The sequence below is a fragment of the Mustela putorius genome, unplaced genomic scaffold (assembly GCF_011764305.1).
Source record: "Mustela putorius furo isolate JIRA1106 unplaced genomic scaffold, ASM1176430v1.1 tig00003896_pilon_pilon_pilon, whole genome shotgun sequence".
In the NCBI taxonomy this organism is placed as follows: domain Eukaryota; kingdom Metazoa; phylum Chordata; class Mammalia; order Carnivora; family Mustelidae; genus Mustela; species Mustela putorius.
The window spans coordinates 10734662-10760640 of NW_025422045.1; the positions used below are offsets into that span (position 1 = coordinate 10734662).

The window sequence follows — 25979 nt, forward strand, 5'->3', positions numbered from 1 at the left end:
ATATGATAGCTATTGCTTTATATCCAAATTCATGTTGGACAGGGTATGTTCTTATGAGGTTTTACTCTACTTCATTGTCTTTAAGCATAGGATAAAAAGCAAGCTCTCCAGCTTTGCAAAGATATTCTAATGAGGAAAGGGAAGAAATTCGGTCTTCTCTAACATTAGGGCCTCACAGTAGAACATAATTAATTCTTCTGGAGATTGTCCAGGTTTAAAGGTGCTGGACTTTTGAAGCTTACTTTCTTAGGTTTATAAGCCACAGAGTTGTGATAATTGAAACTTTTCACCAGAAAAAGGAGACAGCTGGCAGGGTGTTTTTCTGAGCTTACCCTATGTGGTCATATTTATAGCTGCTCCGTTAAAAAAATTTTAAAAAAGCAAGGTAGAAAGAGAAATGGAAGAGTGGCAGAGAAGAAATGAATTCTACTGTCTCTACGTAGTAGATTGTTACCTGCTCTTCCCAGACCTTCTTAACACCCACATCTTCCTCAAGATGCTTTCCCTGCATTTGCAGCCCTGGTGGGCTGTGTCCCCTTAAGAGATTTCCAAGCTGTTTATGTAGCAGCGTGTCATGTGACACCCCAGTTGCCATGGCAAATATTTGTGTTTCATGAAAAATGTGGGTAAAAAAAACTGATGTAAATGGCCAAGTCCCTAGACAAACAGGCCTTCGGGCTAGTGTTTGGCCTGCACCACGATTGTTTCAAATTCAGCTGTTTAACAGGCTGTGCGAAGGCCACGGGCTAATGTGCATAATGGGAACAGGCGGGGGCACCTGTTTTGATTCTCACCATGTTTGAGCTCTCAAATCCCACAGTGTTATAGACAACAGATCTACAGGTAATACAAACATCACTAGGTTTTCTGCGGTAATTGATCTGAATCCGAAAAAAATGTTTTGTTTTAATAAAGACACTTTTGGAGGGCTAATTAGCCCTGCCTTTAATATCCTCTCTGCTGACTTCACGAAGCTTTCCCCTAGTGCTGGGGCAGTCGTATATAAAGACTCTTTCCTGTGGTCTCGAATTGGTACGTTTCTGAATCGGCTATTCAATGGTAAATGTAATTATTCCTATGCTCTGTGAAAAACATCCTAGCATGGAAGTGAAAAGGCTCACCGAAACCCTGATGGAGCCAGAACAGACCTTAGGTCAGCGTCCACCATTGGATGGCGCGGTGCCACACGGAGAAGCCCTTTCTTGGAAATACTCCTTTCAGTATCCCCTAGAAGTGGGACTTGGCATCTGACTATAGTTGTTGTTGTAAATATTTACTTTGTCAAACTCTCTCTTCAAATCAAACAGGGCTCTTGGCAAGCAAGGCAGCATCGTCTGGGGTGGGAAAGGTCTTTCTAATTATTAGCTCCTGCCTGCATAGAAAGAGGGAACAGGCTGGCCCAGCGGGGGAAGCTGGGGGAAGGAGGTGGGGGGAGGCTCTGTGCTATTTGTTTTGTAACATTGCCCATGAGAGTCATTTTGATTTAAACTGTGTCTCATTCTTCATTGTAGGGGAAAGGCAAAAGGTCAAGAGGACATCATGATAAGAAGGTCTGTAATTTGTGTGACTAGTTGAAATTTGGGGTTTGTCACCTGATGTCCCTTCCTTTTGCTGCAGGGCAAAAGTATGGGAGGCTGGTGACAGCTGGAGACTGCAGCGAAAGTTCTTTTGCTCTTCTTTTATAAAAGAAATTAGATCATGCCTTCAGAAAAAAAAAAAAAAGAAAAAGGTTCATTTAAAGTGAAAAACCTTCCCTACCCCCTTCAGTTAGGATTGAATTACTTCCCAGGCTTCAACCCAGAAATGTGATTTAACATCCTCAAAATCTGGCTGAATAACAATGGTCTTCAACCTCAATCTAGGATCCTCATCTTTTGAAAGTCCACTTGAAAAGGAATAAAATGCGAAAAAAAATTCACTTGGCCCCCAGCATGTGCATACGTGTGTGTGTGCGTGCGCACGCATTCATACACACGTACACACACACACACACTGCATAAATGAGGTCACTGGTAAGGGTATGGGACTCAGAACGAAGCTGCCTAAAACCAATAAGGTAACAAAAACTTTGGGGGAATGACATCGTTCCCACAGACAAGTACGTGCCAGTAAAGAACATTCCACTGGGTCATGCGTGAGTCATAAATGTTCTGTACTTGAAGCAGGGAAGAGCTGGATTCTTCTCTTACTAATAGAGGAATTTTGAGCAAGTCACTGAAATTCTCGGTGCCTCAGTTCCTCCTCTGATAAATGGAGATAATAGCTCTTCTCCTAGAAGTTTGCTATATTAGTGCTGTTAATGTGTGTGGAAATACTCTGGAATTATAAAGCACTTATCAGAATTCACTGGCCTATTTTTAAAAACATCTTCTAGGCCTCTGTTCCTTTGGGGATCTTATCAGAAAGAATTTCACAGTGAGCTTAGCCACCCCTGTTCAAGGAAAAAGAGTCCACCTTTTGGGTCTCCTTGTACTTCTGCAAGAGTGGGACTAGACAGAGCTGTTCTTAAAACAATGACTGCATAGGGGACTTCGGCACCGAGACAGGTTGCTCCTGTGTAAACTAATCAATGCACTCAGAACCTTCCTCCTGCTTCCCTTGACTTCTTGCTTGGGGGAAATTGTGAGCTTGCTTCTACACTTTAAAAAGGATGTGCTTTAAGAACAGTAGGCATGATGTATCTGGAAGATTTAGAACAGCGAAAGGTGATTGAGGCTGTTCTTAGAACATGACAGGAAGCCCCTTCCACACACCCCCGAATGCTCACAGCAGCCCTAGAACCTCCGTACTGTCATTGTCCCCAGGCCCACACAGTTGGTCAAAGGGTGCAGGGGATCCAGATGACAGAATGAGTCTCCAGAGTCCCCACACGGGGGGGACACAAGGTTATGAACTCTTCCACATGAGCTGGTTTTCCAAATGTTACCACCACTAGGATGATAACTACTACTGATTACTACAACCACTGCCACTACTACTAACTACTAGCACCTTGTACGTATCACGTGCTTACTCTGTGCCCTCCACGGTTCCTATGCTTTATTAGCTCACCTCATTTGACAACATCTCTGTGCAGTAGGTACTATTATTATTCCCATTTTCATGGAAGGACCCAAATATGAAGAAGTTAAGGTCAACTACCTAGTAAGTGACAGAGCCAGCCTACAGAACAGGGCCATGCAGCAGCCAGAGCCCCAAAGCATTAGAGAGTTTTTAAACTTCCAATCATTTCTGGTGGAAATCTTTCTAAAAGATCCCATCTCTCTGCCTCCCTGATATAACTAACATCTTCTCTCCCCAGTACCACATATGCAGAGAGCCCGTTTCTGGTCATTTTTCATTTGTTTCCTTCATATTCAGGACACTGCTTGTCACCTCTGCTGTCATGTCTGCTTTTGCTGGCTCTGACTTTAAGAGACTTTTCTGTCTTCTAGCTCATTAACCAAGCAACCAAGACTCAAGAAGTGGAAGGATAAAGTGGAGATAGGCCCTGCACAAGGATCCAAGGAATAAGATAATCCCCATGGTAGATTTTGTAGTTATTTCAGAAATCTAAGGCCAGTCTTTTCAGGGCTCTAGTTCACATGTGGTTAAAGTTGCTAAAACTGCCTCTTTCAGGAAATATATCTTTTTATTATCTCAAGGCAGTCATGTTAACTATGTGAAGATCCACTTAATTTCAATGAATATTTTGATAATAAAAAATCTTTTTTATGGGTAAAACAAGCAAACAAATATATTTATTGGACATAAGGGTCCAGGTTAATTCATGAGTATGTTTGCTTTTGGAAATGGAGGAGGGAAAAGAAAGGGCTAAAAAGAAATAGGAAGACAATTTCAATTGTACCTTATGTGCTTTTAAAAAAATTTTCAACACATATATAAATAATTTAAATATATCTAAATCTTATAAATAATTATAAATATATAAAATATACTATATTTTAAAATGTAAAATGTATTTTACATTTATATATTTAATGTAAATATAAATTTACATTAATATATATTACATATTTTATTTACATATATAATATATATTAATATATTGCATATATTTATATTAATATATTGATGTAAATATAAATTTACATTATGTAAATATAAATTTATATTTACATTAATATATTTATATTATAGTAATATAAATATATATTAAAATATATATTTTTAAATATATATATTTGTCTTCTTTGCTTTGGAGATATATATATATCTCACATATACATAATAAATATTTTATATTATCTAATGTTATTTACTTCATCTTCATGTAGATTCCTCTGGTTTAAACTACTGGACTTTTGTAGCTTGCTTTCTTACATTTATGAGCCACAGATATATAATATACATATACATATATATGTATGTGTGTATATATAAATACACGTGTGTGTATATATATGTATGTACATATGTATATATGTATGTGTGTATATATATATATACGTATTTATATAAATACACACACACACATATACACACATATAGCAAAGAAGATAAAAGATTAACATATGCCCATGGTAGTTTTTTATAGTATTTTTCTGTACTTCCCTGTATTTTCAAAACTATTTTCCAAATTGGAGAAAAAACAAATAAAAGAAAATCCTATTTCAAAAGACATACCTCTCCATAAAATCTCCTTTGCTACACAAAGAACAGGTTTGGGTGACAAACTTTAATGTCAATTATGGAGTCTTGCTTTTCTTAGTCATTGTTACATTGTTACTTTCTTTAGTATTTCCCCAGTGTATTACTCTTGATCCTTTTGTTAAAAAATCGTGATTATTTTCTAGGTGAGTCAGCTGAACTATTTTAAAGAAGCAACATGTGTGACAGTGACACTGTCCCTGTCCAGTCTCATTTCCTCCCATCTGTAGAAGGAGGGGATTAGACCAGCACGGTTTTTCACAAAACGTTCATAGCCCCTACAACGCTCACCCTAAGACCCCCAGGAAAAGGAAAAAAGTGGAAGTTCCCAGTAGGTGGGGCTCTAGACCCCTCACACCCCTAGCAGCTGTGTTAACTGTGTCCCTCTTTATAATCAGATTATATTGTTTCCGAACAAAGTGTTCCAGGTTTGAAAATGTATACTTTGAAAACCACCAGGTGATATCTAGCAGCAGTTTTAGCTTTAATGTGACCTACCTATTGAAGGAAATAAGCCCACTTCTTTATTTCTGTTTACTGAAGTGTAATTAACCTACAGTGTTAGGTTAGTTTCAGGTCTTCAATAGGCTGATTCAACAATGCTCTAAGTACTCAGTGCTCATCCCAAGTGTACCCTTAATCCCCTTCACCTATTTCACCCAACCCCCACACACCTACACCTCCCCTCTGGCAACCACAAGTTTGTTCTCTGTATTCAAGAATCTGGCTTTTTGTGTCTTTTTTTCTTTGTCATTTTCACTTAGCATGATACCTTCTAGATCTGCACACATTGTTGCAAGTGGCAAGATCTTGTTCTTTTTTACGCCCAGTAATATTCCTGTGTGTGTGTGTGTGTACACTGCATCTTCTTTATCCATTCATCTGTGAATGGACACTTGGGCTGTTTCCATATCTTGACTATTGTAAATAATGTTGCTATAAACATGGGGGAGGGGGCTTGTATCTTTTCAAATTGTGGTTTTGTTCTCTTTGAGTAAATACCCGTAGTGGAATTACTGGATCATATGGTAATTATGTTTTTAAAATTTTTGAAGAAATTCCATACTGTTTACCTCTTGGCTGCACCAGTTTGCATTCCCACCGTCAGTGTAAGAGGGTTCCTTTTTCTCCACATCCTCTCTAACAATTGTTATTTGTTTTATTTTTAACTTTAGCCATTCTGGCAGGTGCAAGGTGATATGTCATTGCAGGGTTTTTTGTGCATTTCCTTGATGATTAGTGATGTTGAGCTTTGTTTCATGTATCTGTTGACCATCTGTATGTCTTCTAGAAGAGAACATAGGCAGAATTTGACACCAGCCATGGAAACATTTTTCTAGAAATGTCTCCTCTGGCAAGGGAAACAAAACTAAATTAAACCATTGAGACTACACAAAAATAAAAAGGTTTACACAGCAAAGAAAACCATCAACAAAACAAAAAGGCAATCTATTGATATGGGAGAAGATATTTACGAGTAATCTATCCAATAAGAGGTTAGTATGTGAAATATATAAAGAACTTCTACAACTCAACATCAAAAAACCAATTAATCCAATTTTAAAAAGGGCAGAGGACATGAGTAGGTATTTTTTCATATCAACCTACTTCTTGAAGAGCAGAGAGTGCCTGCCTGGTGGTCTTTGTGCCCAGCACAGCACAGTCTCCTTTTTTGTCTTGTCCTGAAGGGTCACAGAGAGGGCAGGTGGTACTTTGGCAAGAATTGGAGTTCTCCAGCCTGAAGGTTCAAGAGGAGATTCAGAAGGAATTCTAGGGCTGTTCTTTCCTCTTTTAGACTCACTTTGTTTCACAAAACCTCATTTAATTTACCTTCTTAAGGGAAGAAAAGAAAAAAAATCCAAAACCAGAAACCTGTGGCATCATTTAAAACCATTTCCATTTTCTCTAATTCATTAGCAGCTGCTACCCTCACCTATGCATTTTTGACATGAGACTTTCAAAGTGAATGAAAATTACACAGTTTTATGTGTAAAACAATCTTTTTTTTTCTTGTATGAAGTAATCGAGAAAAAAATACTCATAAAATTGTCTTTATCTGTCTTCATGGCACCTAAGTATACACTTCTATTGCTTGGGACTAACAATTTTACTTAGTAATATTAAAGTGAAACTTAGAAAAAAGTTTAAGTTACCAGTAAGCCACAAAATTACCTTAATTTTTTTTTTTTTTACTTTATCTCTTTCATTCATTACACTGTGGCCTGATACTTCATAGAAAATCTGAAAGTTTCAAAAAGGAGAAAAAAATGCCTAAATACACACACACACACAATCCTATAATATCATATCCCTTTGGCATTATTTAAACTTTGGCATGGCCCTTTGTTGATATCATCTAATATATTCAACTGCGACCCATCACTTGTCTCCTAACAATTTATCATAAGCCTTTATATATATGACTTTAAAAGTCTTCATAGAACATTTCATAGAACATAATAATATGTCTTGAAGATATACCATAATTTTCTTAGTTACTATCCTATGGTTTGACATTAAATCATAAATGTCAGATTATTAACTATTCTCATTATTAATAAATAATTAAATAATATCCTGTTATAAATAAAACTGCCATGAACATCCTCCATATTTGTACATAAATCTTTATATTTAAGCTACTTCTTAGCAGTAGAATTCCTTAGTCAAGGGTATGGACATTTTCAGTAGTCTGTTAGTGCCTCAAAACTCAAGCTATTAGTTTGCAAATAACTTGTATGATCATAGTAGAGTTTTATGCTATAAACCCAGGCCCAGGTAGCTATCAGTTTCATTCATACATTCATTCAACTAATCCTCACTGACCTTTAACCATGTGCCAGGCAGTGTATTAGACCTTGGGGATGTAGCAGTGAACAAAACAAACCAAGTCTTTGCCCTCTTGGGACTTACATTCTAGTGAGAAAGGCAGATATTTAATAAAACGGTCAAGCAGTGATAAGTGCTACGAATGAAAATAAAGCAGCATCCTTATGCAGGTTTAAAGGAGGTGACAAGGTGGGGTGTTGTGAGAATTTTGCAAGTATCCCTTAGCCATGTGGGATCAACAGACTTGTTATACACACATTTTCCTCAGGAAAAGCACAAGGTCAAGCTTTACTTTGGTGATAATAGAGGTCTTTTGGAGGCTCACTCTTCTTGCTTTACCACACAGGGAAAAACGATGATGTGCCTTTTCTCAGAAATCTAGGAATCCGGGCTGTTTTCACTTCCCACCTGCCAGGTTCCCTGTACGCATCCCAGGCAGGTTCCACCCATCAGTCCTAATTGCTCTAAGCGATTGTCCTTCCCTATGTCGCATTCTTTCTTTTTGAAAATATTAAAAAGGGAGCAGAAAAGATGAAATCAATGCAGCAATAAAATAAGTCTCTAGAAAAGGCAGTATCACATTTGGCTGAAAACATATTTCATCTCTCTCAAAAATCTTCCTGATTTGTTCTGTTTGATCTTCAACCAGAATTTGATTCAATGTGTTTTTGTTCCAAAGGAATACATCGAGGGGTAGGATTTTTTTTTTCCTCCTCAGAAAGTGTTTCAGAATTGAGGAAGACTCATTTGAATAAAGATACCTTTCAAAGCAATTGCAGAAATTAGCCCTAGAAAATTGCTGCTGAACTGAGTGGCCTTTACACACAATTCTCTTCCTTTATATAAATGTCTCTCTGCTCAGTGAGTTCTCTATTTTTGCCTTTTATCCTCTTTATAAAGCTTAGGGTCTCTGACTCTCACTTTTAATTGACACTTATGGCTTAAATGCAGTGTCTAGGTCCTAGGAACTGAGAACTGTTTTGTTGATCTCAGTTTTGTTGTTGTTGTTTTGTTTGACTGGAATATCACTCTCTGGGGTTCTCTCCCCATGACCACCTTCACATGGAGTTGGTATAAGCAGCTATTCCTTTACTATGGAGTGTAGGTTTCTAGAAAAGCTTCCTATTTAAAAAAAGAGAAGAGGGAAAATCCCCAGGTCTTTTTCATGGTACACGAGGTGATGCTATTGGAGATGTTTGCCTTCAATGTGCTGGCTCTGCTAACTCCAGTAGTTTATTAAATAACAGAGAGCATTTCGTAAGGGGTGACACTTTCTCAGAGAGACATTGGGTATCAAAATCAGAAGCACCCTGAATGACCCCCTCCTGCAAAATAATACCCCACCAGACTTGTGAGAAGTGACTTCCCAAGGCCATGTAGTAGGGTGGTAACAGCTAGATCCTAGGTCTTCTCACTTCAAATCCATCCCTTTCCCACCATGCCATGGTTCATCACCATGTTCACAGGGTAAGTTTAACAGACTGCTTTCCAAATAAGAAGGAAACGGCAGGCCGGGGCCAGGTTAGCTCTGATGGAGGAAGTGGTAAAAGGAAGATTGAAGGAGAGGCCAGCTTGGTATGGGGCCATATGGGGAGTTCTGGACAGTTAGAGCTGTCGGCATGGATGGTATGGGGGAGGGGAAGGGCAACTAGCTGTGTGATCATGGGCAAATCACTTTACCTCTCTGAGTCTGAGTTTCCTATCTATGGTGATAACCACACCGACCGGAGCTAAGTCACTGTGAAAGGTTCTTTACGCATGTTAGGATCTTCACAGCAACTTTCCTCATTGTTAGAGATGAGAAACATTTAAGTGTAGAGGATGTGGTCTTAGCTGGGACTGCCATAGCAAAATACCATAGGCTGTGGCTTTAACAGCAAACATTTACTTCTCACAGTTCTGGAGGCTGTAAGTGCAAGATCAGGATGCCAGGATGGTTGGGTTCTGGTAGGGCCCTCTTCCTGGTTTGCAAGAAGCTGCCTTCTGGCTGTATCTTCGCATGGTAAAGAGATAATCTCTCTTGTGTCTCCTCTTCTACAGACACTAATGTCATCAGGAAGCCTTCCACCCTCCTGACCTAATTACTTCTCAAGGGCCCCATCTCCAAATACCATCACATCAGGCACCGGGGCTTCAATTTATGATTGTTGTGGGGTCACAAAACATTCAACCCATAGCAGATGATAACTGGCCCAAGAGTATGTAGCAGATGGTGGTAGGGCTTGGACTTGAACCCCGGTTAGTCAGACCTCAGGGCCAAGGCTCATTTTCCTGAGTCCATAATAGCTTGTTCAGTAAAAAGGCAAGGCTGGGGCACCTGGGTGGCTCAGTTGGTTGGGATCTGATCCCAGGGTCCTGGCATTGAGCCCTGCATCAGGCTCCCTGCTCAGCAGGGAGTCTGCTTTTCCCTCTCCCTCCGCCTGCCAGTCTGCTACTTGTGCTCTCTCCCTATCTCTCTCCATCAAATAAATAAATAAAAATATTTTAAAAAAGAAAAACAGAAGGAAAAAAAAAAGGCAAAGCCTGTGACCTTCCAGACCCATCATGCCCTAAAATTCAATATTATAATTCTGCTGAATCCCTAAATCCTGATTAGGTCAGCTACTCTCTTTGAATTTTGTTTATATCTTTCAAATAATGCTAGCCCTCTGAGGTAATGATGTCTGCTCTGTACAAAACTTAACACATTTCAGACTCTCGACAAATATTAAAGAGCAGGCCAGACAAGTGGCATCTCTGGTTTTTCGTTTTTCGAACGAACTAATGCACATTCGATCTCTGAGGGTCAGTTCACTCCTACTCTGAATCTAAGTGCTCACTTAGAGCCAAAATGGTGGGAGGAATTTATTTGTGTTCACACAACAGAATTGCCAAAGCTAATTACTAACGGATATGTATGAGCGTCTGAGAAAGGGAACGTTAGCTTATGCATTCCAAAAGCAATTTAGTCTTGGGGCGCCTGGGTGACTCAGTGGGTTAAATGCTCTGTCTTCGGCTCAGGTCATGATCCCAGGGTCCTGGGATCGAGCCCCGCATAGGGCTCTCTGCTCCGTAGAGAGCCTGCTTTCTCCTCTCTCTCTGCCTGCCTCTCTGCCTACTTGTGATCTGTGAAATAAATAAGATCTTTTTTTTAAAAAAAGGCAATTTAGTCTTTCTAGGTGAATCCTTCCCTAAAAATGATATCCATCTTGGATTATCCCAAATACTTGATTATTTACCGCAAGGAGATCTTGGTAATATCTTATTTTAGGGACGCTCAGCTATGGTTTAATCCTACATCCGCATGCTATCCACATGTGTGAAAGGAACATTTCTCATAAAGACAATCCGCTTAGAAATACGCACCCCTTTTTCCTAGAGTTCTTCTTTGGGCAGTAATTTCTGAAGTTCGGGAGGTAATACCCGACCTCCTCCTTTTTCGCTTCACCCTTGTGACTTACCGATCTGTGTAATCATCACCCTGCCTTCCTGTTTTGTTTTGTTTCGTTTTAAATTTAGAATTTTTCTTCAATAATGGCTCCAGAAACTCTCAAAATTACCTAATTAATAGTAACACTTTGCAAATAACAAAGAGCCTTTCCCCAGCTAGATGATTCGGTTAGTTAGAGCAGCGCATGCTAATAATTAGACCATGGCCGCGGGTTTGGGCTCTGGCGAAGGTGTAGCCAGGGTCTCGGGAAGGACTAGGAGAGAATGTGGATGGCAGGACAGAGAGCCATCCTCCCTAGAAGGAAAACAGTGTTGCGACTGGGTAACATCATGTTGGGCGGACAGCATATCGTAAACAAAACAAAACAAAAACAAAAACAAAGGGGGAAGGGAGGAAAAGAGGCAGGAAGGAAGGACTAGAAGGAAGGACTAGAAAGAAGGAAGGCAGAAGGAGGGAAAGAGGGCAGGCAATTATTTAATTGTCGACAAGTTCATGGAGACAAATAGTAAAGGAAGAATAACCGAAGGAACCGGAATCTGACGCATGGCATGACCTTTAATCAGGGCTCTTCTTCCTAGCAGGCTGTGAAGCAGCTTTGTCTTTACCTGCTCAATGGATCCCACAATGCTGATGCACTGCTTTAATTTGGGAAGGCTTTCTCTGGAGACACATGTCTTTTCCAGCTCTAAGTATGAAGTGCTCCCAAGTGTGGCGTTCTCTGTGACAGATGTACTACAGTGATGCTTTAGCTGACTCCAAACCCATAGCTTCCCCGTGCCTGAGTGGTCTAGTTGATGTCCAAGAGTGTGTTTCCTTTGAGAACAGGTCTTTACCGGAATATCACCCAAGAAGGTAGGGAGGTATAATCCCTTTGTTCTGAAATGGCCACGGTTAAATTCTGGAAGCCCACTCCCGGGCCAGGGCTATTCTTTCCAAAGATCTGCAAGGCATTTGCTGCTGTACATGGATGCCCTAAGCCTATGCCTTTGGAAAGCACTGCCTGAGAGAGACCTGAGAGCCCTCTCCTTTCAAAATCTTCTCCCAAGGTTGCTCCATTTTCATTGTTGGCCCCAATTCCACAGGAGTCTGTGTAAAGATAAGGAATTTCAAAACGATTGTCACAGCTCCAAGGAAACCAGGTTCCCCGGCAGACCTCCCGTCTGGAGCTGCACTTCTTAGTGAAATCTCAGGGTCTTGTCAACAGGATCCAACATGTGACTAGCAGGACCAGCCAGCGGCAGACATGTCCATCTGTGATGACTGTACATGTCTGTACCTCACTCATGAAGTCTGGTCATTCTACTCAATTCTAATTCTCAATTTCTAATTCTCTGAATTCTAATCATGATGGGAAGCCACCATCAGACTCCATTCTTGAGGGAGACAGAAATGCAGCCCACGGGCCATTTCTGGTGGGACACATGCCGCTTATCTTCCACCAGCTGTGGCTCCTGATGTTTGCTACAGGAGGCATTACTTCTCCAATTTTCTTGCCCATCCACAGGAAGGAACTAGTCCTCATCCACCAGACAGTTTGCACCCTCTCTTGGTGCCTTGAGAAGATCAGAAAGGGTGAGAGTCTTGGCAAGAAGGCTTTTTTCATCATTCCTATGCCTATAACAATTCTGAAGAGTAGGAAAAAGCTCACTGCTGTTGGAAGTAAGCCTCTAACATTCAGGAAATTCCCCCTCTTGGACTTAACACTTGCTTTTCCACATTTCTACTTGAGATGACAGTCTAACTATTCCACAGCCTGGAGCCTGACAAAAGAAAAAGAATTTGAGGGTTTTCTTTTCTTTATCTAAAAAATAATAATAAATTGTGATTATTTACTGTCCTTTCATTGTAAATCATCTCTCAGCTTACTTTTCTTTTAGATAGCTTTCTGTCTTGAATTTGTTAATGAATGTCAGTTAATACTTGTTTAATAAAGACAAAGCATGAACAATCGAACAGTAATACTCAATACAGTCCTGTGGCACAGTAGTTGTTGATTAATTACTTGGGTCCTTTTCTTTGAGTTCTCTGAAAACTCTTCAAAATGCAGAGAGTAATACAATCCTACAATTTGGTAAAGATAGGCTTATACATCTGTAAATGCTGACATATTGAAGACAATCTGTTCCTTAAATCCCTAAGCAAGAAGCGATCAACACAGTAAGTTGATACCTGCCCTACAGAAGAGAAGGGAGGGTGTGAAACATCTATGCCCTCCCCATACCCGAGACCATTAGGAATATTTGGACCAATGGGGCAGAGTGTCTATTTTTCTAGTGCAAGAAGTTTCAGTGATGAAATGTAGTGATTTCACATTGACACAGATATAACACAATTTCCATCTCTTTTTTGTTTAAGGGATATGTGAGACCTATATTGTTGTTGTCATCCAAACCTCTTCTGATTTTATTTTTTTTAATTTTTTATTTCTTTTCAGCGTAACAGTATTCATTGTTTTTGCACCGCACCCAGAACTCCATGCAATCCGTGCCCTCTCTAATACCCACCACCTGGTTCCCCCAACCTCACCCCCCCCTTCAAAACCCTCAGATTGTTTTTCAGAGTCCATAGTCTCTCATAAGTCACACTTATTCCATTCTGTTTCATGCAGAAAAGTACAAGGAAGAAAACTGCCCATCATCCCATTCTTAGAGAACCTTCTTGACATTTAAAAATAAATGAAATGTTTCTATGCCTTAAAATTTCAGTCATAGAAGCAAAATGAAAAAGCCAATGCTTCTTTAGTTTTATTCATTATGAGATTTCAGATTCTCTCTACCTGGGGACAACTTCAGGTATGTCCCCTAAGAAGACACCAGATTTAAGAATAAAAGAACAGGGACGCCTGGGTGGCTCAGTGGGTTAAGCCGCTGCCTTCAGCTCAGGTCATGATTCCAGGGTCCTGGAATCTCTGCTCAGCAGGGGGCCTGCTTCCCTTCCTCTCTCTCTGCCTACTTGTGATTTCCCTCTGTCAAATAAATAAATAAAATCTTAAAAAAAAAAGAATAAAAGAATATATGTCAAGAGAAACCTAGAGAATGGCAAGGGTGATCACACACAATATACAATATACACAATGCTCCTTGTAAAAATCACTCTTGGATATTAACAAAAGGTTAATGGAAATGCTGGAAACTGATGTCCTCTTAGAATAGATAGACAGCTTTGATGAGCATATCTGAAGTTATCATACAGACTGCAAAGAAAGATTTCACCATTTTTCAAGACTGGTGGATAACTTACGAATGAATGAGAAGACAATGACATGTTTCCGTACATGCATGTGTAAAAAGTTGATCACAGAGATTATGGGGTCAGCTGACCATAGCAGAGTAAACTTTTATATGATCAGTTTCCTTGAGCGATTTTATAATACTTTTATAGAAAAGATAATAGCTTTGAGTGACCTCTAAGCTATTCTTCTGGTGATGAGTGTCATGATATATACTAGCCAGACTTCCCAATTATGCCATGTATGTAAGTCAAAACTGGGATACATATTTTCCCAGCATCGGGTAATAAATGACAATGTGATAGTGCCTGTCTTGATCACTCATTTAAAATAGATTGCAATCCTATTTCATCTCTTATGACACTTTTCTTTCACAGATCATGAAAGTCACAACACCTTCGAGAACTGTGAAATCACCATGGGATTATGACTTTTTTATTTATAATGGTGTCATAGACAAGGAAGCCCCAGACTTCTTAGCATTCAAGGAACATTTTAATTTATCTTGGGGAAGTATTTTTTCTCTTTTGGAACACATCGAGAAGTTTCTTAGGGACTATGCAATACCAGAAGTTAAAATAAAAGGGAACAATTTGGTAGCCTTCCTTCCAGAGTTTGAGCTGAAGAATAAACTTACCAGATACAACTTTCTCACACTGTTAGAGAACCCACTTCATATCCAGATGATGTTAAATCTTCCGGGGCAAAGGTACAAGGGCCAAGATGGAAGGTCAGAGGCTGCCAACAAGATCCAAGCCACATGGAAATGCTTCAGAGCAAGAAAATTATTCCTCTTGTATCGCCAGCAGAAGTGGGCATCAGGTGTGATTTCCATTGCGTGGCTCTTACATTGCCACAAGACCCGAATGAAGAAGATCCTGAAGGAATCACGTGAGAGACACCTGGAGAATTTCCGTATTCGAGCCAAGGTACACAAGGCTGCCAGCTGTTAAGGCAGACCTCTTTTTCTAAACATTTCTTGCTTGAGCGAATGCAATAAGTTGTCTCTTTATCTTCCCTTTCTCTCTCCAGCTACCCTCCTCGTCAACCTCTCTCGTCTTCCACTCTTCTCCACGTAGGATGCATAAGCCCTACATGTGTTTGTACATCATATTTTAGCCCTAATCAGGAATCTGGCTTTTGCACCTGCAAAATCTATTGCAATTTTTTCTATAGAAAAAAAAGTTCCTTCACTTTGACTACAGCCGTTCTGTCGGAAAATCAATGTTTTAACCGCACTACCTTTTCTCCCTATATATACCTTCTGGCACTTTAATTTGCTTGGAAAAAAAATCCTCTTGTCTACATTGCTGTCACCACTTTGTCAGAAAGTATTTAAGTTTGCAGACAGCCTTTTAATTAGTGCTCACAATTTCATTTATGTTTGCTTTCTCTTTTTTTCATTCATATTCTGTTAATTAAGTGAGCTGCCTCTAATCTTCCCCTGCCAGTAGCATCATGTAGCCACCTAATTAAATTAATTGGGGAAGATGTTTTAAGTATGTAATTAAATCAATTAATATAATTTATGCCTGGCTTAACTGTACAGTGGAAAAACAGCTGAAGTTTGACTAGATGAATCCACTACAGCTTCCTGTCACTGATCAATGCTCTTCTTGATTTTTAGCATCTGGCAGCCAACTGGAATCGCATCAGGACCTCCAGGAGGACTATTATCCATATCCCATCATTAGGTATAACACTTTTGCCTGCAAATCTATCAGCAACCTCTATTACCCACCACATTATGGCTCCTTGATTGAGTTCAAGGAAGGCCCCTTGTTTTATTCAAATTGGTCTCGGCAGGAAAATGTTCTCGACATGATGAGAGTAATAACACAGGGCCCTCGCTCGAAACGGCGTTTAATTTGGGGATTAAGCAAATAAAGTCATTATGTGGGGGCTGCTATTCAGTGGAGAGGTGATTTGCTGTAATTCGCTTTCATCTGTATGAAATGAACTAAAAAGTTGTATTTTTCCCCCTGAAATAACAGATAATGTTTTCGATCTTCTTTAATGATAGAAGAACACAGGCTTGCGTGTGTTGTTGCTGTTACGCCAATAAGCCAGGATATTGCTTGTACACTGTTTTTAATCAAATGTGCAGTCAAAATGATAAGCTACATTCTCTGAAATTATTTAGTTCTAATTACGAGCAGATGGGATGCTTTATTTGCACCTAGGGCGCCTGAGCAAAAGGAAATGCTGTGTGAACAAGAATAATTAAGAAGTTGAATAGTGTTTTTTGCGCTTAAATAATCTGCAGTTTCATGTTAATTAGCACTAATGTAATTATTTAATTACATTTATGAATTGGGGAACTTAAAAGCTGTTGTCTGCAACACAGTAGTAAAATAGGTATGCCAAAATGACATTGGGGATTTTGGAAGTCTGCACCGGAAGTTCCTCTGAAACATGAGCTGCTGTCAAAATATGTGGGTGTGTTTGCTTGCTTAATTTGTTTCGTTTTGTTTTGCTTTTTAATCTACCTAGTGTGCTAAAAATTTCCTTGGTGAGACCAAATTTCCCAAGCTGACTTGGTAGTTTTGACAAACAGCAAAACTCATCAAATCTTCATATTACATACTGGCTCTTTGTTAAGGCTTTTAAAGGAGAGCAACGCATTAAGCGATCTATCGTAATAGAATTCTTGATTGTGTCCGTCCATGAGTATACATGTTTGTGTCCTCATGCAAAGTATAGAACATAACACCTTTAAACAGTAATATGAAAAAAAACAACATTAAAATTACTATATATATAATTATCTTTTACATTGGTAAAATAGTAGTAGTAATAAAGTAATGTGAACTTTCCTCGAAACTAGAGCGCTTACGGAAAAGTTAAAAAACCTGTCAGAGCTGCGTAGAGCCTTTTAGTTTGGGTATTTTTATAGCTCACAGAAGAAATTAGTTCCTTCTTAGGATGTAAGTGAGGTAAGACAGATCTGAATTTCATTCCAACTTGGGCTTTTGTTTTGGTGGGACTAGTTTTGCACACAAAATTAGTTCACACTCAGAAATTGCACTTGTAATTGATTACAACCAGAGAGGCTAATTGCAGACACAATTAACAGACTTGAGTCCCTTGGAATAAGGTGCAGGAGCCTTTTGCTTCTGCAACTAATTGTGGCCCTGACCTGGTATTACGTGGGAGATTTTGTTTCGTGTTCTCTATTTCATTCAAAGCTAGAAATAGAACAAGACCCCCCACTTTGCAATGTTGACAACACCAAGGTATCACAGGCACAATTTCCACAAACTCCTTCCTTCCACCTGTCACCCTTCAAAACCTCAGTGCGGTCAGCTGTGCAGAACAGTCTGATAGAAAAGAGCCTTTGTCCAAAGAGGTAAAATTCTGAAAATAACAGTAAGCTAAACTGGGTAATAAAAAATAATTTTAAATGAAAATGTTTTAAGATTCCAAAAAGGTTTGTTGGATTTAGATTAGGTAGAAAAAATAACCTGGGTCAAAAACTAGAATTGTAGGGGCATCTGGATGGCTGAGTCATTAAGCGTCTGGCTTCAGTTCAGATGATGATCCCAGGGTTCTGGGATTGAGCCCCACATCGGGCTCCCAGATCAGAGGGGTGCATGTTCTGTCTCTGTCAAATAAATAAATAAAAAGGAGGAAAAAACTAGAATTGCATTATTTTAGATCTGATATTAAAACTAACTTTCTTCTAGAATACATATTCCCGGTTTAAATAAACACGTAATAAATCTGAAAGTCTTCCCTATTATAGTAATTTTTGTTTGTTAACAATGTAATAACCCATTTTAAAGAAAAATTGCTAATCATGTATCTTCCAAGAGATAAGACTAAGCATATATATTTTTCTCAACTGACCATTTAAAAAGTCCAATTACACATTTTCACAAGGGAACAATACGTGGGCTCTGATGAAATAGTGTTTGTTTCTATAATCTATGCTTTAGGTTTTATAAAAAGACCTGTGGCTATTAAATTAATTTTAGGTTTAAATAACGTTAACCTGTCACCTCATGTTTATTCCACAGACATAATGCTCAAACCATAACTTTCTCTTAAAAAATGATTACGGTATACCTTTCTTGTATGCACCACTTTTTCTGTGAATTCTTGAAGATTTTAGGTAGACACAACATGGCTACTTTGTCTCCTGCATTAGGGACTTACCTACACAATTCATGAAAACGAAAGTAGATAAAAGCAAGGCCCTTTTTTTCTCTAAACACATGTTCCCCCCCCAATCTATTCAACATAGTAATTTTATTTTCAGAGTTGAGAGGGATTCACTAATCAAAATCAGTCGGTAGGCCTGTAAGGTTCAGGGAGGCATTTAATGCAAATTACAGCCTTGTCCTCTTTTTCTCTTTCTGCAGGAGATTTGCAATCAATTCTGGTGTAGAATTAGCCCTAGAAATAATTACACCATGTCGCTAGCCAATTAGGGCTGCACTAACTTGTTTGAACCCTAAAAATGAAAGATTAGTAGTGATAACTGTGCACTCTGTTGCAGTTATACGTATTTGGTTCTTTGTTTATGCAGTTTTGCACACACGAGAATAATTGCATTCTCCAAACTGACGATCACGTAAAGGACCACAGTAACATTTTCTGTAATGTCTTTGACCACAAAATATTTATCATGTATTTTCAAGTCTATGGCTTGATAATATGAACATTAAGACAATTACCCATTGCAGAGTAACCTCTCTGAAAGGAGGAATTATACAACTTGATTGGCTGTTACGCATTTGGGGTAGTATTCCTGGATGTAACAAAGTTTTAGCTATTTTTAACAAACAGGAGAGGTGGGATGCTGTTAACTGTTCAAAGGAATGGATCAGCCTTGTAATTTCATAAGATGATAAAAAAAAAAAACTCATCCTTTCCAGAGTATATAGGATAATCTCTTAATTGGATATTAGATATTTTTATCATTTTTATTAATGAAATAGAATAACATAACAAAATAATCTACTACAGTTCATAGCAGGAATAGAATACTAGGATCTATTTTAAGCAAAATCTATCCGTCAAATAAGAAAGAACTGCAACAAAGAATCCTAATTCCTCAAGAAAAATCAGAAGTCTAAATAAAACCTAGGAACTAATTCTGCTTCCAGTTTCTTTGGCCAAGTTATTTCCTCCCCTTTTAATTTAACCCCTGTGCTTCTTTATTACAGTGCGTCATTTGGTGCTACACTTAAACTCAGTGGCATTTTAAAATATATTGACATTAAATGAGATGGGCCAAGTCTGGGACTCTGAGGCCGTGAGCAGGTACATGAAGCACTGCCAGCCAATTAAACCCCCAGCGATGAGTTTCCTCTCTCACTTCTCATCCTCTTTTAAAATAAAAATAAGGAATTATTGAGGTGGGATCTTCTCTTTTCTCCATGTAATATTTTATCTTATTGCCAATTGATTTCAGGGCTAAAAAGAATCTATATAGTTCAGCTTCATTTTTTTCCCCCTCTGTGCATTACTTCAGCAAATTATCCTTGGAGCAAACACCATTAATGGGTTCCAAGATACTCCCTTCCATAAAGCTATGGATTCTGCTGTTGTGAGTGTTATGAAAAAACAACACTTTTCTGCTGCTCTGGACTGCCATGGAGGCCTTAAAGATAGGAAAACTTACTTTTGTGTACAACTGACCCTATCCCAAATGTTCATGAGACAGCAGCTCCTTAACTCGCCTCCCTTCTTTGGAAAGATAAGAACCAGATGTCACCTCCCTTTGTGAACAGGGGCAGGGTCGAGGACCACAGCCAAGAATGTTATCTCTGAAATCACATTCTTTTTTTTTTTTAAACAGAAAGCTTCTTTTTTTTTTTTTTTTTAAGATTTTATTTATTTATCAGAGAGAGAGGGTGGGAGAGAGTGAGCACAGGCAGACAGAGAGGCAGGCAGAGGCAGAGGGAGAAGCAGGCTCCCTGCGGAGCAAGTAGCCCGATGTGGGACTCGATCCCAGGACGCTGGGATCATGACCTGAGCCGAAGGCAGCTGCTTAACCAACTGAGCCACCCAGGCGTCCCTGAAATCACATTCTTACTCTGCCTCCAAGCAGACTGACATCTTTCTACTTCCTCATTTTTGAGTTGTCAACTCAAATACACAATAGACTTTGTTCTCAGAGCTAAGACATCGGGACTCTTAAGAGCTAAGACATTAGGACTTCCAGTCAATTCTTCATGGTCTTCAGCACGTATTTTGGCAAGGAGCTATGGAATCCACAGTTCAGCTATGGCATTGCTACACTAGATCCCTGAGAGTGATGGATGGCCAAGATCTCCCAGACATAGATCTCCAAAAATATACCCATCCTTTGAGATCAGAAACAAAGTGCACTTAAACTTTCCAATTCCTGTACAGCCTGAAATAAAATGAAAACACACTGTATTCATTGATGTTATATTCATCCAAGTTATTCAAGTCAACACTCCTTCATCTGTTAGACCAGAGTTGGCCCCATGACCCTGTATTAAATTACACAGTTGGCCTTGAGCTATCTAATGTTGCCCCATGAAGTACAGAAGCAGCATTGAACACCAGCTCACGAGCTTTTCATGAAATGGATTAGTATTAGGATATAGTATAAAAAGAGTCTTGCATATGCTAAGATCAAACTATACTTTGTCATCACTTTCATTGTCATAAAAAATACTAAAATGTTTGTTCAGCAGTTCTCAGACTTACAAATATAACAACTACAGAGAACTCTAATAAGCATTATTTCCATAGGTTATATCTATCAATATATACAATATTAGAAACTAAAACTGAGAAACTTTAAAAAATATTTACTTTACTTAAAAACAACAATGGGGCACCTGGGTGGCTCAGTTGGTTAAGTGTCAGCCTTAAGGTCGGGTCATGATCCCCGGGTCCTGGGATCCAATCCCCCATTGGGATCCCCGCTCATCAGGGAGCCTGCTTCTCCCTCTCCTGCTCCCCTGCTTATACTCTCTCTTTGTTAAATAAATAAAATAAAATCTAAAATAACAACGATAAATCTGCCAATGTAACATAAATAACATATTTTTGCTAAAAAAATTAATTTTTCCAAACAAAAAAATTTAATGAAAAGAGTTGCGTTGGTTTACAAGTTTGCAAATCTCTTAATAGAACATGGTTGGATTCTCATATCTATTTCTGTATTCAATCTGTTGCAATATGTTGTTTTGATTGAAGCATATGAAGAAAACCTGGCCCTACACAGATAATATTTGGAAAAGGGAAGACTGTTTCATATATTTTATAGCATTTACAGACAATTGTGTGTAATTCTTTGGTTTTATACCAAAACTCAACAGTGGATGGGAATTATTATGTTAGCTACAATGTGGAATTTGCAATCCTATCAATAATTTTTTTTGCATTTTATGAAAAAGTCAACTATCATCTTAATATTATTTTGAAAATAGTTTTGACCTTCCAGACTCCCTGAAAGGGTCTCGGGACCTTTCCCAGTCTCTAGACCATGCTTTGAGAATCACTGGTCTTAGCTGCATACAATGCTGGGCTGGCTGCTGATAACGCCACTGATGAAAAGTTCCAACAAGAGTTCCAACAAGAGAAAAGCTCCAACAAAACTCTCTCTTTTTAAGATTTATTTATTAGAGAGAGTGTGTGTGAGTGGAGGGAGGGAGAAAATCCCAAGCAGACTCCCCAAGGAGTGCGTGTAGGGCCCAAAGCAGAGCTCGAGCTCACAACCCTGAGATCACGACCTGAGCTGACACCAAGAGTTGGGCGCTTAACTGACTGCACCACCCAGGCACCCCAAGTCTTCACTCTTTCCAGAACCACACAGAATCCATTTGGCCAGTTTAGTTTGGGAATATTTTCAACAGTCAACAAACACTTAAGCTCCTCCTATGTTTTTTGCATCCACATCACAAAATTCCCTAATCCCTATCTGCCAATCCCCCCCCCCCAAACAATGCTCAGTTTTATTTTCATCAGACCGGCACTGGGTATACTACCTACACACATAAGGAACTCAGATAGGTATCTCTCGTACTTTATCTTAATATTTTATCTCAGTAGCTTGTGCTTTCGCAGTTGTACAAGTAATTAAAGCCTGGGTATAATCCTAATGCCTCGATCACATTTATCTGATGACTGCAGTATGCTGACAGGTCAATTGTGACATATGTCACACGCTCCCTGAAAAATTTTTATGATTAGAGTACCAAAGTTGGCTAACATTAACTTTTTTATGAATTGGAGTAATTCAAGATCGCCTCTATAACAATGTCACTTGGCTCAGCTTGTTTCCGTCCAGTATGCTTTTGTGAATGGAAGAGAAAGGGAAGGAGTGACTGACAGCTACTGCTATTGTCACCCAGTGTCAGCCCCTTAGGAGTGTGTGATGCATGTGACTATCACACAGCACATGTTTCAAAATGGGGAAAAGGTTGAGACCTACTGAGACCTGGTTGACGATCTTAGGCCAGGTGATCAGAGAAATGACAACTACTTGGTAACCAGAAGTCCACGGTGAACCTCTTCTCTGCCTTAGGTACCCTGTAAGCAATAGGACTAGGGGACAAAAGGAACTAGAAATAAGCACAGGGTGATGAGCAGTCTGTTGCAGAATATGGGCTCTAACACAACAGCAGGGGCGTGTCACATACCAGCCCCAAGGAGGCACAGTTGCTGAGCATGGCCTTGCTAGTGGGTTTCTGGGGTTTCTGGAAGGAAAAGCCAATCCCAGCAGAGCTAGTTTCCCGGGGGCAAAGAGGCAATTCGCATCGTCTGATAGGAGTTTGCATGGGAGTGGAGGTAGGGCTGAGAGAGGCGACAAATGCAGAGATGAAGGTGGAGGAATGATAACCAGTAACCATTGGTGAGTAGCGTTGGTTTGGCAGAACACCAAAGGTAGTTGGATCACTTCACAGAGGCATCTCTCAGGCATCCTTCCTTTAATGTGAAGCAGAGATGATAACATTTTAAGAAACGACAGAATACTATCAAAGGAGAAATATTTTCCCATGTGACGGGGATGACCATAGGAAAACAGTTGGGTCGCTCTCTCAAGTGATAAGGAAGAAAGAGTGCCCCTTTATGCCAGTGCTGTTTTCTTCTAGGCTGATGAGGACCTAGAAAAAGCCACAAGTCCCACTCACCATTTCTTAAATTCCCACAAGTTCTCCAGATCAGAGAACCCATTCTATAAAAGTTGAAAAGAGAAGATGGAAGGTAGGCATTGTATCTATTTTCTATCGCCCTTTAACAAGTTCCCACAAGCTTAGTGGCTTACACAACAGAAATGTATTACCTTAGAGCAATAATTCTGTTGTACAGAAGTCTGAGAGGGGCTCAAATCAAGGGGTCAGCAGGATTGCCCTCCTTTCCAGAAGTTCGAGGGGAGGAATCCTTTCTTTACCCCTCCCAGGTTCTAGAAGCTGCCCACAAAGGCATGAATGAAGAGAGCCGTTGACCCCCTTTCTCCATCTTTAGAGCCAGCAACAAGCATCTCTCTGTGCCTTTCTTCTATGGTGACACCTTCTCTAACTCTCTCCTCTCCTGCCTCCCTCTTCCACTTTTAAGGACTATCATTAGACGGGGTCTAGACAAATAACCCAAGATAATCCCCCTATTTTAAGGGCAGCCTATAAGCCACCTTAATTCCATTTGCAACTTTATTTTCCCTTTGCCATGTAACCTAAGGTATTTGCAGGTTGCAGGGATGAGGACATGGGCATCTTTGGAGGGCCATTATTCTGCCCGCTGCAACAACTGGAAATAAAAGTGAGAAAAGAAGCAGAGGCTCTTTGTCCCTTCTGGAATTCTCTGCTCACATTTATCGAGGCTTGCTTCTCTCTTCTTTGATGCAACCACATTTATGCAAGGGCTAACTACGTCCTATCTGAACTGTAGAGTAATTTGTAGGTTTATGTGATCTTGGACAAGAGACAAGGCACTTACTCTGGTTTTTCTCATCTTCAGCATGACAGGTTGAAGTAGAATGTGTCTCAAAGCTCCCCCGTGTTTCTAGCTGACCTTTGAAGTACCTGTGTCTCTACAGATTATATTCGGAAGTATGATAGTGCATTGCCACTAGGCAGATCTGCTGAGTTCCCCAAGGCCACAACATCCTTGCTGATAGCTTATGTTCAAGTCACTGTTGGATTTAATGTATGTACTGCCAGCACAGATGAGCGTCTTTTCATCTGGGTGTCAACACATACTTTTTTGGGCATACGAAACGTAATAAATCTGACTTTTTAAAAAAATTGACTCCTGGGGCGCCTGGGTGGCTCAGTGGGTTAAGCTGCTGCCTTCGGCTCAGGTCATGATCCCAGGGTCCTGGGATCGAGCCCCGCATCGGGCTCTCTGCTCAGCCGGGAGCCTGCTTCCTTCTCTCTCTCTCACAATCTGCTTGCTTGTGATCTCTCTCTGTCAAATGAATAGATAAAATCCTTAAAAAAAAAAAAATTGACTCCCACTTCTGCTCTGCTGACGGCAACATTCACTGCGTTGTATCTTGTCCATGTAGAATGGTCTGTTGCTTGTCACAGGATTTGCTGTTGTTAGGGGCTTTGGAAGCACATATACCCCATAACATTAAAATACCTTATGTTTGCACAGTACTTTACAGTTTACAAAATGTCTTCGTATCTGTTACTTCGTGTGATCTTCTATAACAGTGTTCTGAGATTGCTAACATTCAGTTCTTTGAAATGGGTGTATTTGTAGGGTTAACCAAGTAACCAGTTCTATCATAATTCTGCATAGACATTTCATATGCATCCTTGATCAGTGGTAACAGAGGTACCAAGTAATTTGTTGGAAAACTGACCTCCGGCACTTGATTGAAACACAGACTTACTCAACATGCGGCAACAAAGTGATCAGACATCCTTTATATTTTAAATTGGACATCATCTTAATGAGACTTCTCTCCCACGGCCTTTTATCTTTACTTTTGAAAGGAAATGCATCCGCGGAACGTTTTCTGGCATTTTTCTTAATCATACTTTATTCTTTAGACATTTTTCCTGCCTTCTTATAGTTTGGATATAGAAGTTATTCACAAGACATCTTCCTAAACATTTATCTGTATATAGATAGAATGAGACACACGCAGAACCCTAAGCATGCCAGTTCTGTGATCACACGTCAAGATGGCATGGTTTGTAGCAGTCTACACGAACTTTCATATGTGGAACGCTTCCCCAAACTATTTTAGAAATTAATAATTTTTCAAAAATAACCCGAACAAGCTATTTGTCCTTCTGCAGGTCTTAAGATCATCTGCATAAAGCAAAAGGGAGACTTTAAGATGAATTGTAAGCTCATTTAATTTCCAGACCATGTCTAGTTTTTAAACACTGACATCAAAGCAAAGAGCCAATTATCAGAGTGCATTTGATCTGAAGCCCTGTTGCATGAATTGCTATAGTTTTCCTTATGCTGAAAAGGAAATCTGTGTCACATCTCAAAGATGTAATATTGAAAATCACTTTATCTATAGCAGTTTAGCTTGAAACATGTGTTTGGGCTCACTAACCACAAGGAGGCATTGAAGCATCTCTTCAAAATGTGAAAAGCAATTTTACTTAAAAAAAAAAAAAGTTGCACCAACAGTTGCTGAATTTCACATAAGCAATTATACCTGCTTGTGAGTATGCATGCCTTTTAAGTTCATGTTCTGATCCACTTATTTTTTTTTAACCCCTGACATACCAGCAGGAAGAGTTGCCGCTGATGTTTCTTTTAGTTTTGAACAAGAGTAATCCACAAGCGTTTTTCCTTCTGCTCTGTTTCCAGTGGACATGAAGACAAACCACAGGACTTCTATCAGTACCGACAAAGTAGCTGCATTAACCTTTATTGCTTTTAAAG

At 39.5% G+C, this 25979-nt stretch overlaps 1 protein-coding gene across 10 annotated transcripts in view; it reads left to right on the forward strand.

Annotated features, from left to right (window-relative positions):
* Window positions 1-25979, forward strand: part of IQCH (IQ motif containing H) — a 191616-nt gene that overhangs the window by 74847 nt on the left and 90790 nt on the right. For 9 of the 10 annotated variants that reach the window (XM_045067600.1, XM_004758619.3, XM_013059473.2 and 6 more), the window contains 3 exons: window positions 1512-1550; window positions 14516-15067; window positions 15766-15832. In XM_045067600.1, the coding sequence (XP_044923535.1) occupies window positions 1512-1550; window positions 14516-15067; window positions 15766-15832 (658 nt within the window). Of the gene's footprint in view, window positions 1-1511; window positions 1551-14515; window positions 15068-15765; window positions 15833-25979 lie in introns of those variants that run through there. The other variant, XM_004758620.3, reaches the window with a different exon arrangement.